This window comes from Castor canadensis, chromosome 11 (genome assembly GCF_047511655.1).
Source record: "Castor canadensis chromosome 11, mCasCan1.hap1v2, whole genome shotgun sequence".
NCBI lineage: Eukaryota > Metazoa > Chordata > Mammalia > Rodentia > Castoridae > Castor > Castor canadensis.
Genome location: NC_133396.1, coordinates 12,143,244 through 12,161,555, shown reverse-complemented (window position 1 = coordinate 12,161,555; position 18,312 = coordinate 12,143,244). Strand labels below are relative to the sequence as shown.

At 43.5% G+C, this 18,312-nt stretch overlaps 1 protein-coding gene and 1 non-coding gene across 12 annotated transcripts in view; one reads left to right on the top strand and one right to left on the bottom strand.

The window, feature by feature from the left end:
• Arsg (arylsulfatase G) overlaps positions 1-18,312 on the top strand; it is a 119,291-nt gene that overhangs the window by 92,234 nt on the left and 8,745 nt on the right. For 7 of the 11 annotated variants that reach the window (XM_074045277.1, XM_074045270.1, XM_074045274.1 and 4 more), the window contains 2 exons: positions 4,733-4,853; positions 9,438-9,528. In XM_074045277.1, the coding sequence (XP_073901378.1) occupies positions 4,733-4,853; positions 9,438-9,528 (212 nt within the window). Of the gene's footprint in view, positions 1-1,431; positions 4,603-4,732; positions 4,856-9,437; positions 9,529-18,312 lie in introns of those variants that run through there. The other 4 variants (XM_074045278.1, XM_074045275.1, XM_074045276.1 and 1 more) reach the window with 2 other exon arrangements.
• On the bottom strand, positions 10,935-11,007 carry Trnaa-ggc (transfer RNA alanine (anticodon GGC)). The gene has a single exon. It is a non-coding gene; the product is annotated as a tRNA-Ala (tRNA).

Genomic DNA, 18,312 nt, shown 5'->3' with positions numbered 1-18,312 from the left:
GCTCAAGCCTGGGCAAGACAGGGTAAACAGCCCTGATCGCCAAAGTAGTGGGAGGTAGGCTCAACCCCTCACAGCCTGGGGGGCCCTGAGGAATTCTGGGTTGACCCTGTATTATCAGGACAGGGCAGCATACTGTCTGTGGGTGCAAGCAGGTGTGACAACAACGAAGCAGCCTGGAATCTGTGATGTTAGGCTGACTGGGATGAAGGCCAAGAGGGTTGCCTTTTATAGGGCTGATTTGAGTATAATCAGAGTACTTATTAAAGGGCAGGGTCAAGTGTGCACAGGCTGGGCTGCACATGCACAAATAACTGGGCAGTCTCTCCACTTACAGCACTGAAACTCAACAGTGGCTTCTCATTGGAGGATGGTGTTGGAACCTGTTATCACTCACCACACCATGGTTAAACTGCGTCACCTCATCGGTAATTGTCCTGGGAGAGGACACCTGACCAAAGGGGTAGTTTGGTGACCAAAGGAAGTGAGTTCCTGGTACAAAGTGGCATTTGTTCGAGGAGCTGTAGATTTTTCCAGAAGAAAACTAATAGGCCATATCAGCCCCTCTTGGGATATTTTTGGTGTTGAATTAGTTCAGATTGCAACTGGACAGTTTTGCCTCTATGGATTCACATCCTGCTAGATTTCCATGGGAATCCAAAGTGGGTGGAGCTTCATCCTGCCCTTTTTTATGACCTCCTCATGTGGTTCTAAGGACAATGAGGTTGTCATCCATAGTCAAGGAGCTGGTGCTATACTTCTTGTTCTTGGGAGTCCAGTGCTTATCACCTGTTCTAGTACTTATTCTCCCCGAGGGCAGAGATCTTCTTCCAGGTAGAGATAATGTTCTTATGACCAAAGTCCCTTAAGCCTATATTGCAATGCACCAAGGAACGATGGGAATAATCCCTTGAGAATAGTCAAGTTGCTATAAATCCTCACATGAATACAGAAGAGAGAAAGAGTGTGTTGGGGGGAGGGGTCTACATGAATGGTTATATCTCTTTCAGAGATAACCAATGTTAATATTATGATGCTGCCTAGAGGATATAGTAAGATTACAGAAAGGTTTTGCACAAATCTGTCCCCAAAGCCTGAGGATACAAAATCCATCACTTAACAAATATATGTCGTTGTGTTCAACTATGGATCAAGCATCGCTCCAGGGACTGGCGGGGGGTGGGGGGTGGGTATAGTAATGAGTGAATCAGACCAAAAGTTCCTGATTTGGAGGAGCTAATTTACCTGAAGGGAAGGGGGGCAGGCAACACATGGGACAAAGGCTGGACAGTTTTAGCCTACAAGCTGTACTGCAGTTTCTCAAACTGGCACTGTTAACATGTTGAGGGGGGCTGTCCTGTGCACTATATGATGTTTAGTAGCATCCTGGCTCCCCCTACATACAACAAGTTGTGATAAACAAAATATCTCCAGACAGTGTCAACTATTACCTGGAAGGACAGACAGATGCTGGTTGAGAAGCACAGCTTTCAGGTAATTTCCTAACCCTATGCAAGAAGGTGAAGTGTCTACTCTGCACCTACTGGGAGCTCTCCATCCCTATTCAGAACGGAGGACCAATTTCCCTGAGGATGGTAGGCAAATACAGATGGCCAGAATGGTATAAAGAATGGCACAGAAAAAAGCTGTTTAGCCAGGCGAGCAGACCCCTGGGCTACTCTGGGCTCTTTTTGGATGCCTGAAAGACAACCAGTTCTGTAGAAGGGGTGTCATCGGCACAGAACTGAGTCTCAAAAGTAGAAGCTGCAAAGACATGTCCATGTCACTGTTCTGTGGTTCAGGTGTCATCCCCTGGGCAGTGCCTAGCCACACGCTTTTTCCTCACACCTTTTTCCTCAGCAGGCACAGCTTGGATTCCAGGGGTCAGAGCCCTTCTTCACCATCCTCACCTCTGTCCAATCTTTATTCCCAGGTTTCTTTGGCAACTCTTTGGATAACAGCATAAATGCAAGCAGGGCATGCTGTTGCAAGCCTGTATCCCAGCTATATGGGAGGCTGAGGCAGGGGAATCACTTGAACCCAGACAATACAGCAGGACCCCCAGCCTCAAAAAAAGTAGAAAAAAAAAAAGACATAAACATGCAGCATTTCTAAGATTGGGCTTGCCAGAGCAATACAAAGGAAAGGAAAGAAGAGTTTTTAAAATTCCAAAGAAACCTTAAATTTTTAGGTGCAACAAAATGGTTTACTGTAGTCTATTTATATATCCATCTTTACATCAATGCAGTTATAAAATATAATTTGAAATTTTGGGGGAGTAGTGAAGCTTGAATTCAGGGTCTCATACTTACAAGGCAAGTGCTTTACTACTTGAGTCACACCTCCAGCCCTTTTTTGCTTTAGTTATTTTTCAGAGAGGATCTTGAGATTTCACCTGGGGCTGGCCTTAGACCTTGATCCTCCGACCTATGCCTCCCTTATAGCTGGGGTTACAGGAGGGCCCATGAAGCAAAAGTGCTCACCCAGTTCCCACGAAAAGTCAGAAAAACACTGAAATTAGCAACTTGAAAAGTGCAGGGCTTTTTTGTTTCTGCTTTGTTTTGTCTGTTCTCTTTCTCCAAGGTTTCAAAGATTCCCAGGATTAATTTCTTCGGTGAGGTTTGAGATTTGGAGTAGCTGAGGTACCACTGGGAGCCTTTGTTAGGACGAATGAGTTCCTGCAGGCTGGGGACTCTACCCTGGGATGGTTTAAGAGCTTTGTGTTCCTGGGGCTAACTTCAGGGGCTTGGCATTCTCCATTCCTTGGGGAAAGACCTTTGGATAGGCCGACCTTGCCAATGCTAGACTGGGTTGCCTTGTGCCGTGTGAGTCAACAGACCTGTTTCTTGTGGATGAAGGTTTTCTTAGTTACCTCTGAGGTTCCTGCCAGACTCTGAAACACTAGGATTCTGTGAACATTAGGTTTGGTGCTATATAATTAGGGTGATAAATCTTATGATACAGAGGAAAACTAAGATGGAAAAAGAAAGTATACATTACCAAAGTAATGCAGATTCGGTGTTTCTTTTGCTTACTGATTTGACCCATCTGTGACACTTTCTCTGAAAATGGAAAAAGAGAGCATACAATCAAAACCTAATGTGGATCCTGTTTCTTTTGCTCAGTGATTTGACTCATTTTGACATGCTGAGCTCACTTAGGGGACAATTTAGAGAACACTCGAGTAAACAGCCCCAAACCATCTTAGTCTTTTTAGCTAGCAGTGCAGTCCTCTGGGCTTCCCCGTTAGTGGCAGGAACCTTGGACTCTGGACAGGTTTCTGGACCGTTCTGTACTCTGTGAGTGCTGACTCTGCATGCCTTGACTGGGCACCAGTGTGGGATGCTAGTTCTTGGAGCACATATCTCAAGAGATAAGCCACCAGCTTCGTGGACTGTGAAAGCTGCAGGCAAAATAGAAACACTCTGTACTTTAGTCAACTCAGAGATTCTGCCTGGAGTTGTAGGCAGAGCCCTGGAGAAGAGAAGGAAGTAGGCGGCCGGCAGGAGCATGGCAGCTCCTTTCTGTAGCCTCCTTGGAGGGAGAGCCCCTCCCCAGACTTCAGGGTGTGAAAGAGGGGAGGTGTAGCCCTTGAGGCCTCTTTATTCATGAGGCTGAATTCTGCTGCTGTGCCCAGACTTTGGGGTACCAGGGCCCCTTTTTTGGGGAAGTGTAGCCTGAGAAAGATTTCATATTGACCTAGCTTTGGATAAGCATCTCTGTTGAAAAGGCAGTCTCTCTGTTCTTGCTGAAGAGTTTTTTCCAATGTGAACACAGCGGGCTGGAAGGAGATGTGCTGTGCAGTAGAGTTAAATTACACCATGTGACCTAAAAGAAAATCACTTTAACAAAACCCACCAAAATGTTAACAATGGCTGTCTTTGGGTGGTGATGGACTGTGTGTATTTTGTTCTCTTTTATATTTCTGGATGTTCAAATTACTTGTCTACTATAAAAATTCACTATTTTGTAATGGACAAAATGAGCTGGAATAACAGAGGTGGAATGTCTCACATATAATAGGTAAAGTTTCAAATATTCTGTCTAAAGACTAAATATTTATGAGACTGGGGCTTGTCAATGGAAAATCAAGTGAGTACTCGCTTATAAACATATGTCATACACAGTTCCTGCTAATCCAATGTCTGTGGCCTCGTTGGTGACAGGTAGAACCCCTAAGTTTTTAAGATAGTTTCATGAGGTGCACCGTGAGTAATTACAGCACAAATATCCAGTAAGCACTTTCTATTATATCTTTTTTTTTAAATTTTTTGGCAGCACTGGGGTTTGAACTCAGAGCCTCACGCTTGCTAGGAGGTGCTCTTACAGCTTGAGCCACCCTGCCAGCCCCCAGTATGCACTTTCTGATTGCCAGGCCATCTTCTCGGTACCCTACCTATGTGTTTTACCCAGACAACCACTCTTCCAGGCAGGCTCTGTTATTAAAACACCCATTTTACAGAACAGGAAACTGAGGCATTGAGAAGCCAGCTAGGTGGCAGAAGTGGGATTTGAGCCCAGGCAATACCTGATTGCAGAGCCTAGATGCTGAAACGCCACGCTTACAGCAGAAATCAAAGTGGAACCTGAAGGACAAACAGGCAGGTAGAGAACCTGGGTCAAAGGGAAGGCTTCTAGTGTTTGCTCTAGGCTGGCTCAGGTGGGTTTTGATCACAGCAAAGCCTGGGAAAGAGTCCAAAGAGCTGGGGCCAACTCTGTCTTGTTCTTTCTGCAGTGTGCTGGACATTTTCCCTACTGTGGTAGCCCTGGCAGGAGCCAGCTTACCCCAAGGTCGACACTTTGATGGACTGGATGCCTCTGAGGTGCTCTTGGGCGGGTCACAGGTGGGGCACAGGGTAAGTGGAAGAAGAATGTGCCTGGACCCAGGCTCTGCAGGAGCCTGGGCTGTGCCTCACATCCTGAGCAAACCGCCTTTGCACAAACCTAAGCACCTCAGAAGATGCATGCGAGAAGCCCAAGGGATGAATCCTTTGAGATGAACCTCTGTCCACCCCCATCCCCACCCCATGAGTCCAGCTCGTCAGTCCAGATCTGTATTTAACAATTTGGCTTAGGGTAGAGAGACTTGAGTTGCTTAATCTCTCTAATGATGTTATTTTTCTGCATGTATTTAATTTTCTGATACAGCTTAGGTGCCTGGCCTATTTTTGTTGGGCAAAAATATCTGACTGGTGACTGTGACTTGTTTACTGTGGGGCTCCCCACAGGAACAGAAGCCTCCTGAGGGCAAGGATCCCATCTGTGGGGTTCATCTCCAAGTTCTCAGTGCACCTAACAGTGTCTGCACCCAGCCTGTACTCTATCCATGCAAAGTAGGTGAACAAATGCATGAATGAACAAATGACATCCCTCTTGGACAGCAGGACCAACCAGGTCTTATTCTCCTGACATTTCCCAGCTCCGAAGGGTTCAGTACACACTCTGCAGACTGAAGAGCGTGGCAATGGCTTTTGGCTTCTTCTTCCCAGTGTCTGCTCCTCAGTGTACTACGAAGCACTCCATAGCAACCAGGAAATGTCAGTCTTGATGACCTTTCCCTGTCATTTCCATGTGTTTTCCTTTCCTTGAAAGGAAGAGGAAGTGGGAGGAGGGAAGGAGGCCAGAGGAGCTCAGAGTCCCTTGCGTAAGGCCTGGTTAGCTTTTGGCTTCCCAGTTAGGTCCCACACTTCAAAGGGTTTATTTATGTCTTTGAGGGACACATGGAAGTGACTCAGATGTGCTTAAGTGCACTGTGCCAGGTGGGCATTGAAGCTGTTTTCCCCTCCCAGCCTCCTGCCAATCAGAACATGGGGCTTCAATAGGCCCTCGTACTTCTGTGCACATTCATACACCTCTGGGCTTGTCAGATTAGGCCTGAAAGTCCTCTGAAGACATCTTGAGTCTCCGCACAATGACTGGCCGGCAGAACCCCCCAGGCCCAGCCCTTCCCCGAGCAGGAAGGTGGTTTACGCCTTAGGCCGGAAGTCAGCAGTGTGTGACCCTGGGGGGTATGCAAGACGTCAGGGAGAGGTGCTTCTGAGTGTTTATTGCCATGGCTACTCACAGAATAACTGCGGTCACCAGGAAGTGCTTCAAGGCCTGTGGTCTTCTTGACGTTGGCCGTCCTCTGTGCATGCCAACACCTTTGCGTGCTCACTTCCTTTCCCAGACCCAGGAGCTCTCACTCTCTTCCTCCAGACAAGCAGACTCATGGAGTCCCATCCTAGCTAGAGCCCACCAGGGTTAGGCCCTGGAACCAGGTGGGAGAAGCCGATACAAGCCTAGACATCACAGGGGACCCATGCTGTGCAGTTGTGCAGCTGGAGTGGGGGCTGATTTGCTCCCTAACCATGCGTGTGGCCTTGAGAGAAGCAGCCAGCTGTCAGGAAGCTGCTGATGCTGTCTTCAAGGGCAGCAGAACAGCGGTGACGGCACCTGTGGGCCACACCCAGCCTCACAAAGCAACACGTTCTTTGTGGTTAGAGAAGAGATTGGAGTTTGAAGACAACATCAATAGGTGCTGGTCCAGAATTTCGGCTTGTTCTTCTCTGGTCAGCCTCTCTATTGAAGCGAAGAAATAAGATTAAAGAGACTAAGTTCTCTTGAATTTGGAATAGCTTTGGCAGGGGACAACTGCAGGTAAAAATGAATGGTTTTACGTACACACGTCCATGTTTATATACATACATCTATATATGTGTATAGCATGTATAGATATATACATATCTATCTTTTTTTGCAGTACTGGGGTTTGAACTCAGGGCCTACACCTTGAGCCACTTCACCAGTCCTTTTTTGCAATGAGTTTTTTTCTAGATAGGGTCTCATGAACTATTTGCTTGGGCTGGCTTTGAACCATGATCCTCCTGATCTCTGCCTCCTGAGTAGCTAGGATTACAGACATGAGCCACCAGCTCCCAGATAAATATATGCATTTCTTAATAAACAATTTGTATTTGCCCACAGATATGTCCTAAGCTTACAAAGATTCTAGTATGGGTTGGTTTAGAAAACCATTCCAGTTTTTAGAAGCTCAAAACAATATGCAGATACTTCTCAGCAATTGGGTTCTTCCTTGTATTGCAAGTATAACCAAGGCCTGAAGAGATCAAAAACGACCCAGGGCCACATACCCTTGGCCAACAGTGGGCTACCAGTGTTCATACCCTTGGACTCATAACCTTTTTCATCCCTCTGGAGGGGTACCTCACGTTTATGATGTTTAAAACCCACGGCAGCTGACATCTTAGTGTATATTCAGCCTCTCCATTCTGATCTTGACAGGCCTGTGCCTAGGCAGGGAGGACAACCTCCAGGACAGAGCTAACTGGGGAGGGGTGCATATACCAGAACTCAATGTCCCACTTAGTGCTTTCCTGACTCCCAGATGGCAGCTGGAGGTGGTAATGTCACCATTGATCAAGTAACATCTGTCGTGACCAGGTCCAAAATCTTCACGAAGAAGATTTTCCTAACAGCTCAACAGTCTGTGGCTACTGTGAGCCGTAAAATGCTTGGTACAACCCTGAGGCCATGCACTGAAGATGCAGAAGCCAGGTGTTTAGTCTCTGGAACACCCATTGCTTCTCTTAGGGAGGCCTCTAGTGGTGGAAGACATCACTTGGAGTAACTGGCAAAGGATTGACCACTTTACACTCTTTTGTAGACTTTGGGCTGTGCACCCCTGCCTGATTCCCACCTGCTGGGGATGCTACATAGGTCTCCAGGATTCAGTGTACAGTGACACCCCACATAATTAAAAAAAAAGAAAAGAAAATGTAATAAAGCAAGCACACACACAGGGAAGAAAGGCAACCAAGAAGGCTCAACAAGTTTGCAGAAGATAAAGTAGTCTTTGAAATGTGGACCAGGCATCTGGACAGGAAATCTCTTCAGCTCCATCCAGGGGCAGTCTTACCAACCTTCTTCCTGTGCTGATGTAAACACGAAAGCCATAATCAGTCTGCTCAAAGGGAAAAAATGTGTATGTTAGTTCCTCAAAATCCATCCACATTTCTGAGAAGGAGCCCTCCCACAATTTTGCTTCCCTTTGGATTTTGGAAGTCACCTCTCTTAGTACCACACACACATTCTGCTTATGCAGCCCACCCTTATGGAGTTTCTAGTATGGAAACCCAAATGATATTCATGGTCTGAAGTGGCCAACCTTGACACCCATCTTCTGGAGATCTGATCACATCGTAGATCACTTGACAATAGGCTGTCCAAATCTCTTCTTCTGTGTGTCAAGGAAACAAAGCAGTGTCCTGTGGTGAGAGGCATGGCTTTCTGCAGGGATGGAAGAAGTGAGGTTTGCTTTTATGACTTCTTTTCCTGCTTGGAAGGAGCCTGTGGGTGTTTGAAAGGTTGACATGGGAAAGAAGAGAAGCAGAAGGTGTGTGTGTGGGGGGAGGGGCAGAGTTGCCTGGGGTGCCATCCTCTCAGGGCTCTGAAACTTGGGGGGCAGCTGTTCACTCCTCCAACAGATGTTTCTGATTTTTTTTTCAAGCCCCATGGAAACTTTGAATCACATAAGCGCCTTTCCAGTGATATATACAGTCATGATTCATACTAGGACAGTCTCATGCTTCCAGCCCAAATCCACCACCTACCAAGGATGCTGGCCTTTTATTTTCTACCAAATCCTTCCCTTGGGAACTGTGAATTAGGTGTTTCCGGTTTTTAAGGGTAATTCTTTCATCTATGACTGGATGAGTCATAGATATGCAAGTATAGCAATACTGAGTCATAGGTCTATGTGCAGGCTAGGCTGTAGGCTGGGGGTATAGATCAGTGGTAAAGTGCATGCCTAGCATGCACAAGTCTTTGGGTTCAAACCCCAGCACCACAAAAAAAAAAAAATCTCTCTTTCAAGGGAAAAATCAAGTACTTCTTATGTCATCTTTGTTTAAGGGAGAGTTGAAAAATTGACTTGAGGCTGAAGGAGCCCCCTGGAGATATCTGTAAAACGTGCAAGTCCTAGGCTCTTTCTGTACCTGAGGGGTGGGCTCAGGTGGCCTCCTGTGTGTGCCCACAGGGGACCTTGCCTGGAGAAGGACCCCAAGGTTGGTTTGAAGCTCCGTTGTGGCTGTCTTGAAAAAAAAAAAAAATTTGTGAAAGAAGTGTCACTGATTCTCATTTTGCACCTGACCCAGAACAGGGGTACTAGGCCTAGAAATCTGGCTTACTTGGTGACACCTTTCACTGACTGGTCCAGAGTTGTAATCCACTCCTCTTAAGCAAGTAGAAAAATTAAAATTCCACAGAAACTCCAGGGAGTTAGCCAGGGTTAGATAGGCCTATGTGTCACAAGTGTTTAGAGACAGGGGTGGGGTATGTTTGGGGGAGGCTGGGGAGGGTAGACCATGACAAAGACAGCGATGACTCCAGGGAGCAGCTGGCTGGGTTTTCTTATGCACAGTCCCTGCTGCCTTTCTCAGGTGCTGTTCCACCCCAACAGTGGAGCAGCTGGGGAGTTCGGAGCCCTGCAAAGTGTCCGCCTGGAGTGTTACAAGGCCTTCTACGTCACAGGTGAGTGGGGGTTCTCAGCCCTGCCTCCCCATGCACACCTGGGTGGGAGTTCTTGGCCTCTCATTGAGGCCTCCAGGAGTGAGTGTGGCTGCCTTTCTTGGAGAAGCTCAATTTACCCCAAACTCAAGCTGTCTGGATCCATCAATTCAAAAACAAGGCCTTTCTCTGGCAACCTTGGAGCTCTAGGCATTCCCATTTAGCTTCTTTTGACAAGGAAAATGTTCCTTGCTCCATTTTTAGGCTTTAAATGCCAGGCTGGCAAGCCTAGAGATGAAACCAGTGTTTTAGGCCCTAGGCCCAAACTCCGGAGGTTCCACATGAACTTTTGATTTAAATAGACACTGAATTGAGGGCAGGGAAGAGAGGTGTGCATAATTATTAAAAAGTCCTGGTACAGGTGTGTTCTGGTAGGTCATTATTTCAGTCCTTATTCCCAAAAAGGGCTCCTGGGAAGTTCTTATTGTTGTCGTCTGGTGGGTGGTCTGCCTTGAGAGCTTGTTTGGAGGTTCTAGCAGAGGACACAGCTGTTTGTATACCTTGACTGAAGAGTGATCTTCCTCTAGCAGGGATGGCCGTCCTCTTCGACCGAACTGAGCAGGCAGCTTCAGGAGGGACACACATGGAGCAGTGAGGGAGGAAGGGGACACTAGCCTAGCCAGCCAGATCAGCCAAATCAACCCTGGCGATCATTGGGGTGACAGATGTCACAGCCAGATTGCCCTCATATCTGGGTGGTCTGTCTTGTTTCTTTCCTTGGGGGAGGTTTTTTCAATCCCTTCTTGCAAACATGTTATCGACAAATCCTGTCCTTCCTAGATTCAAGGCGGCTATAGGAGAAAATGGCTTAAAACCAAGGTCACAGATAAAAAGAAAATGGAAGTAGGGATGCCAAGCTTTCTTCCTGCTTTTAGTCAACTTGTGGGTCCAAGTAAGGAGTCGGTACTCTTCAGCAAAAGAAGCTTTTAACAACCTGTTACAGAGACATTTTAAAGTGTTGGCCAGGCCAGGTGACTCAGGTCTGTAATCCCTGCAAAGGTAGAGATAGGGACGATTGTGGTTTGAGACCAGCCTGGGCAAAAAGTTAGTGAGACCTCACCTCAATCAATAAAACCAGGTGTGGTGTGTGCACCTGTCATCCCAACTACGCAGGAGGTTGTAGGTAGGAGGATCACAGTCCAAAGCCAGCCCTGGGAAAAAACGAGAGCCTAACTGAAAAAGAAAGTAAAAAAGTGTATAATGCCTGCTCAGCAAGCTTAAGGCATGGAGCTCAAACACCAGTACCACCAAAAAGAAAAGATAAGGTGTCATTTTCTTGACAATATTCTGTCTAAGAAAATAAACTTGAGAGACCCGCCTATTTAGTAAACTGACAGAAGTTTCTCTGAGTCTTGGTTCATGCTGTGCTATGGCAGTGCTGGGGTTTGAACTCAGGGCCTCACGCTTGCCAGGCAGGCGCTCTACCACTTGAGCCACTCCGCCAGCTCTTTTTTGTTTTGGGTATTTTTGAGATAGGGTCTCATGAACTATTTGCCCAAGCTGGCCTTGAAGAGTTATCCTCCTGATCTCTGCCTCCCAAGTAGCTAGGATTACAGGATGAGCCACCTGTACCTGGCTTCTGTGACCATCTTAAATGTATATCCTAGAAATATCGTCTGGGAACAAGATGGTTCTCAAGAGTCTTCTGGTGTCTTCTTACTGCAGGCTGAATTTAGACACTCAGGCTTGGGTTCCTCTACCTGTCCAGGCTTATTTCATCAAGCATAAGTAAACTAAGCCTTCATAATAAAATCTATCCATCTCATCTTTGAAGGCCCCAGACCAAATGCCGCCTCAATCATCAAACTCCCTGGTATCTTTCTAGCTGAGCAGGATGGAGAACCAGGACACCTATCACATTCCACCACATGGGCCAGACATCCTATTTCCTCTGTTACTTTTAATGTCTCTAAACTCAGAGAGGACTCTCAGAACAGTGTGCCACTTGTGGCTCAGTGGTAGAGCGCTGGCCTAGTCTTTGTAAGACCCTAGGTTCAATCCCCAGTACTGACAAAAAAATCTAAACTCAGAACGCTTTAGGCTTTCGGTCTTTAAAATGGTTTTGAAGTGCAGTCTGATATCTTTTTTCAGTAGAAACCCAAACATATTTTAATGAATGAATGACAAACAAAAAAGAAAACAAAGAAAATCTGGGACCTGATGCAGATTCCAATTTGATTTTGTTATTTAATATTGCAGATTTTCAAAGAATTATATAATAAAAAACAAAATTTATCTTCAAGGAGTGTAAATTTTCTTTTTTCCCAAAAGAAAATGTGGCACAAAAGCAAAACAAGTCCTTTGAGTTCATAGCTCAAGGGATTATTAAAAATGTCACAAGAATCTTTGATTCTCTAAAACTTAAAACAAAGCAGTGAAATATTTGCTGTGGTTTCAGCTGAGATGCTCCTAGCTCCGAGGCCTTACATTACATTATCTAAGAGGTGTGGGACCTCCAGGCTGAGTTAACTTCACAAGTAATAACCCTGCCAGAAAGCCCTTGGAGCCACAGTATTGGAGCTGTGAGTGTTGCTGTGAAGTAGTAGAACTGTTTAAAGCGGTCTCAGTAAGACAGGAACTACAGTACCCAGGGGAGGACTGTTCTTCCAGGAGAGCCGGGGCGGGGTGCGTTGACTTCTCACACCAAATGAAAACCGTGAATAGGGCGAGGCTTCGTTATGCTCTGGTTTCTCCCCTCCGCTCTTTTAAAATTTGCATCCTAATTACTTAAAACTGCTTTTGGATAAGCTAGATGAATTAACGTCTACTACACTAGTTTAGGGAACAGTGTGCTCTTTGATGGGGATATGATGTTATGAACTTGGAGTGGCATTAAAAGATAACCAGTCTGTTTTGGAGTGTGGCCTAGAACTAGGGCATCTCATTGGTTTTCCTTTTTTTCAAAGTAATTAAAGCAAAATTTTCATACAGTGAGACACAGATCTCAGTGGGCATACTTGCAGATGTACTGTCTAATGTTGTGAGTTGCTGTTAGACATATGAAGTGTTCGTGTGTTGACAGCGAGGTCCCTGACACTAACAGTGTTCAGAGGTGGGACCTTTAAAACATGATTGAATTACGAGGACACTAACTTCATCACTGGATTAACTCCTTGATGGGTTTATAGCTGAATGCTCTTAGGAGGCAAGGCCTTGTTGGAGGAAGGAGGTCACCTGGGGTGTGCCTTTGAAAGCTGTATCTTGGCCCCTGGACCCTTCCCCCTCCACTTCCTTCCTGGCTGCCACAAGGAGCCATGTCTTTCTGCCATGATGTTTTTGCTTTGCTACAGTCCTAAATGCAGTGGAGCCAGCTGACCATGGACTGAACTATCTAAAACTGTGAGCCAAAATAAATCTTTCCTGGCTTAAGTTGTTTATCTCAGGTATTTTGTCACAGCCCTGAAAAGCTAACTAACATATTACATTGACTAATTTTCAGTTGTTAAGCCAACTTTGTATTCCTGGCTAAACTCCACTTACTTATGATGTCTTATTCTTCTTATATATCTTGTTGGATTTGTTACTTAGACTTTGCTTATAATTTTCTTTTCTTAAGGTTTGATATTAGGGTTTTGCTGGTCACCTGAGATGAGTTTGGAAGTATTCCCTTCTCTTCTGTTTTTATTTTTATAAGATGTGTCTTATTTCTTTCACATTTGATTGAATTCACCCATGAAACTATTGGATGACTCCAATGTTGCAAAAATTCTGCCCTATGTTTTCTTCTCAGAGTTTTTGTTGTCTTATGTGTTACATTTAGGTCTTTGATTCATTCTTTTACATGTGGATATCCAGTTTTCCTAGCACCATTTGTTGAAAACTACCCTTTCTCTTACTTTTCCTTCAATAGCGCTTAAGATCAAACACATCTTACAGAAATTTTGTGAGATTTATACCTAAGTATTTTATTTTGGGGGGATGCTGATGTAAATGGTATTGTGGTTATTTATTTATTTATTTTATCTGGCAGTCATAGAGTTTGATCTCAGGGCCTCACACTTACTAGATGAGTGATCTATCACTTGAGCCATGCTACCAGCCTTTTTTCTTTTCTTTTGCTTTAGTTATTTTCTGATAGAGTCTTGTGGTTTCTTTTGCCTGGGGCTGGCCTCAGACTGGGATCCCATATCTCTGGTCTCCCTTTTGTAGCTGGGATCACAGGTGACCCATGTTCAGCTTGTTAGTTAACTCACTGGCTTTTTTGCCTGGAACTTTGATCTTCTGAGCACCACCTGGGAGTGAGTAGCTGGGATTACAGGTATGAGCCTGTGCCTGCCTTTGCTATTATGTTTTTAATTTCAAATTCCATTTCTTCTTTGCCTATACATAAGAAAGAGACTGACTTTTGGGTGTTAGCCTCATTATCCTGTAACTTATTATTAGTTTATTAGGTACAGGATCTTTTCCATTGATTCTTTCTGATTTTATACATAGATGGTTCTGTCATCTGTGAGTGAAGTTTTATTTCTTGCTTTCCGGTCCATATGCATTTTATTGCCTTTCCTTTTTTAAATTTATTCATATGTGAATACATTGTTTGGGTCATTTCTCCCCCCTGCCCCCCACTCCCTTCCCTCCCACCCCCTTGCTTCTAGGCAGAACCTGTTCTGCCCTCTTCTCCAATTTTGCTGAAGAGAAGACAGAAGCAATAATAAGCAAGATACAGTGTTTTTCCTAGATTGAGATAAAGATAGTTATACAGAGAGATTCCTAGCATTGCTTCCATGCACTTATGTATTACAACCTGAATTGGTTCATCTCTACCTGACCTCTTCACTACTTCCCAGTCTCCATCCCATATTGACCTCTGTCATTTTAAGGTTACTGTATTGGCCCCTCTACAGTGGGGACATCAAACACTTCCAAGTTTCGGGTTTCCTGTCATTCCCTATTCCTCCTGTGTGTGCTCTCCCCTTAGCGTGTGACCCATGTCCAGTAGTGTTACTGCATTTGTTTTAGCTCTAAAGTCTGCATGTGAGGGAGAACATACAATTTTTGGCCTTCTGTGCCTGGCTAAGTTTGCTTAAGATGATGTTCTCCAGTTCCATCCATTTACTTGCTAATGACAAGATTTCATTCTTCTTCATGGCTGAGTAAAATTCCATTGTGTATAGATACCACATTTTCTTAATCCATTCATCGGTAGTGGGGCATCTTGAGTGTTTCCATAACTTGGCTATTGTGAATAGTGCTGCAATAAACATGGGTGTGCAAGTGCCTATGGAGTCACATTCCTTTGTGTCTATCCCTAGGAGTGGGATTGCTGGATCATATGGCAGATCTATGTTTAGTTTTTTAAGAAGCCTCCATATTGTTTTCGAGAGTGGTTGCACTAGTTTGCATTCCCACCAGCAGTGTACTAGGGGTTCCTTTTTCTCTACATCCTCGCCAACACCTGTTGGTGGTGATGTTTTTGATGACGGCTATTCTAACAGGGGTGAGGTGGAATCTAAGTGTGGTTTTGATTTGCATTTCCTTTATGGCCAGAGATGGTGAGCATTTTTTCAAGTGTTTTTTGTCCATTTGGATTTCTTCTTTAGAAAAAGTTCTGTATAGTCTTTATTGGTTCATTGATTTTTTTGAGGGGGGTAGTCTTTTGAGCTCCCTGTATATTCTGGTTATCAGTCCTTTGTCTGATGTATAGCTGGCAAATATTTTCTCCCACTCTGTAGCTTGTCTCTTCAGTTTAGAGACCATTTCTTTTGTTGTGCAGAAGCTGTTTAATTTCATGTAGTCCCATTTGCCCATCCTTTCTCTTAGTTGCTGAAATGCTGGGGTTCTGTTGAGGAAGTTCTTGCCTATACATATTGCTTCCAGAATATTCCCTGCTCTTTTCTGTACTAGCTTCAGAGTTTTGGGTCTGATATTAAGGTTCTTGATCCATTTTGAGTTGATACAGTACGGAGTGATAAACATGGATCTAGTTTCAGTTTTCTGCAGGCAGACAGCCACTTTTCCCAGCAACATTTGTTGAAGAGGCTGTCTATTTTCCATCGTATGTTTTTGGTGCATTTATCAAAAATAAGGTGGGCATAGCTGTGTGGATTCATAGCCAGGTCCTCTATTCTGTTCCACTGGTCTTCATGTCTGTTTTTGTGCCAGTACCATGCTGTTTTTATTACTATTGCTTTGTAATATAGTTTGAAGTTGGGTATTGTGATACCTCCAGGATTGCTATTTTTACTGAGTATTGCCTTGGCTATTTGTGATCGCTTGTGTTTCCAAATGAACTTTAGGGTAGATTTTTCAGTCTCTTTGATGAATGTCATTGTGATTTTGATGGGAATTGTGAACATGTAGATTGCTTTTGGTAGTATAGTCATTTTTACTATGTTGATTCTACCAATCCATGAGCACGGGAGATCTTTCCATCTTCTGTAATCTTCTTCGATCTCTTTCTTCAGAGGTTTATAGTTCTCCTTGTAAAGGTCATTTACATCCTTTAGTAAGTTTACTCCTAGGTATTTCATTTTTTTGAGGCTATTGTAAATGGACTTGTTTTGAAATATTCTTTCTCAGTTTGTTCATGTTGGTGTATGATTTTTGTAAGTTGATTTTGTATCCTGCCACCTTGCTTTAGCTGTTTATGGTGTCTAGAAGTTTTTGGGTAGAGTTTTTTGGGTCTTTGAGGTACAGGGTCATGTAGTCTGCAAATAGGGATATTTTGACAGTTTCTTTACCTAGTTGTATTCCTTTTTATTTCTTCTACTTGTCTTATTTCTCTGGCTAGGAATTCCAGGACTATGTTGAATAGGAGTGGGGATAGTGGGCATCCTTGCCTCATTCCTGATTTTAGGGGAAATGGTTTCAGTTTTTCTCCATAAAGGATGATGTTGGCTGTAGGTTTGTCATATATAGCCTTTATAATGTTGAGGAACTTTCCTTTTATTCCTAGTTTTCTTAGAGCTTTTATCATGAAGTGGTATTAGATCTTGTCAAAGGCTTTTTCTGCATCCATTGAGATGATCAAGTGGTTTTTGTCTTTGCTTCTATTAATGTGCAGTATTACATTTATAGATTTGCATATGTGGAACCACCCCTAAATCCCTGGGATGAAGCCAACTTGGTCATGGTGAATGATCTTTCTGATATGTTGTTGTATTCAGTTTGCCATTATTTTATTGAGGATGTTTGTATTGATGTTCATTAAGGAGATTGGCCTATAGTTCTCCTTTTTTAGATGTGTCTCTGTCTGGTTTTGGGATAAGCGTAATACTGGCTTCATAGAATGAGTGAGGCAGTTTTCCTTCCCTTCCTATTTCATGGAAAAGTTTAAGAAGAGTTGGTATTAGTTCTTCTTTAAAGGTCTGATAGAATTCAGCAGAGAATCCATCAGGTCCTGGACTTTTCTTTTTTTGGGAGATTCTTTATTACTGCTTCAATTTCATTACATGTTATAGATCTATTTAGGTGGTTAATATCCTCTTGGTTCAATTTTGAGTGGTCATAAGTATCTAGAAATCTGTCCATTTCTTCAAGATTTTCAAATTTATTAGAATATAGGTTATCAAAGTAGTCTCTGATGATTTCCTGGATTTCCATGGTATTTGTTGTTATCTCCCCTTTAGCATTTCTGATTTGACTGATTTGGGGTTTTTTTTTAATCCTCATTTTAGTTAGATTTGCCAGGGGTCTGTCAATCTTGTTTATCTTTTCAAAGAATCAGCTTTTTGTTGCATTGATTCTTTGTATGTTTTTTTTGGCTTCTATTTCATTAATTTTGGTCCTTATTTTTATTATTTCTCTCCTTCTGCTTGTTTTGGGTTTTGCTTGTTCTTGTTTTTCTAGGAGTTTGAGATGTAGCATTAGGTCATTGATTTGAGATCGTTCTCTCCTTTTAATATAGGCACTCATGGCTACAAACTTTCCTCTCAGGACTGCCTTTGCTGTGTCCCATTGGTTCTGGTGGGTCGTGTTTTCATTTTCATTGACTTCCAGGAATCTTTTAATTTCATTTATTTCATTGATGACCCATCAATGAGCAATGACCATTGAGCAATGTGTTGTTCAGCTTCCAATTGTTTGTGTATTTTCTGCTGTTGTTTTTGTTGTTGAGTTCTAGTTTTAATGCATTGTGTTCAGATAGAATACATGGGATTATTTCTGTTTTCTTATATTTGCTGAGCTTGCTTTGTGCCCTAAGATATGATTTATTTTGGAGAAAGTTTCATGGACTGCTGAGAAGAATGTATATTGTGCAGACGTTGGATGAAATATTCTGTAGACATCAGCTAGGTCCATTTGATCTATGGTGTGACTTAGGTCTAGAATTTCTTTATTGATTTTTTGTTTGGCTGACCTATCCTATTGGTGATAGGGGGTATTAAAGACTCCCACTACCACTGTATTGGAGTTTATATGTGCTTTTAAGTCCTTTAAAGTATGTTTGATGAAATTGGCACACTGACGATGGGTGCATATAAGTTAATAATTGTTATTTCCTTTTGGTGTATTTCCCCTTTTATTAGTATGGAGTGTCCTTCTTTATCTCGTTTGATCAATGTAAGTTTGAAGTCTACTTTGTCTGAGATAAGTATCGCTACTCCTGCCTGTTTTCAGGGGCCATTGGCTTGGTAAATCTTCTTCCAGTGTTTGTTTCTGTCAATGAGATGGGTCTTCTGTAAGCAGCAGATTGTTGGATCTTCCCTTTTAATCCACACATGGTGTCTTTTGATGGGGGAGTTGAATCTGTTGACATTCAGTGTTAATATTGATAGGTATGTGGTGATTCCTGTCATTTAGATGTTT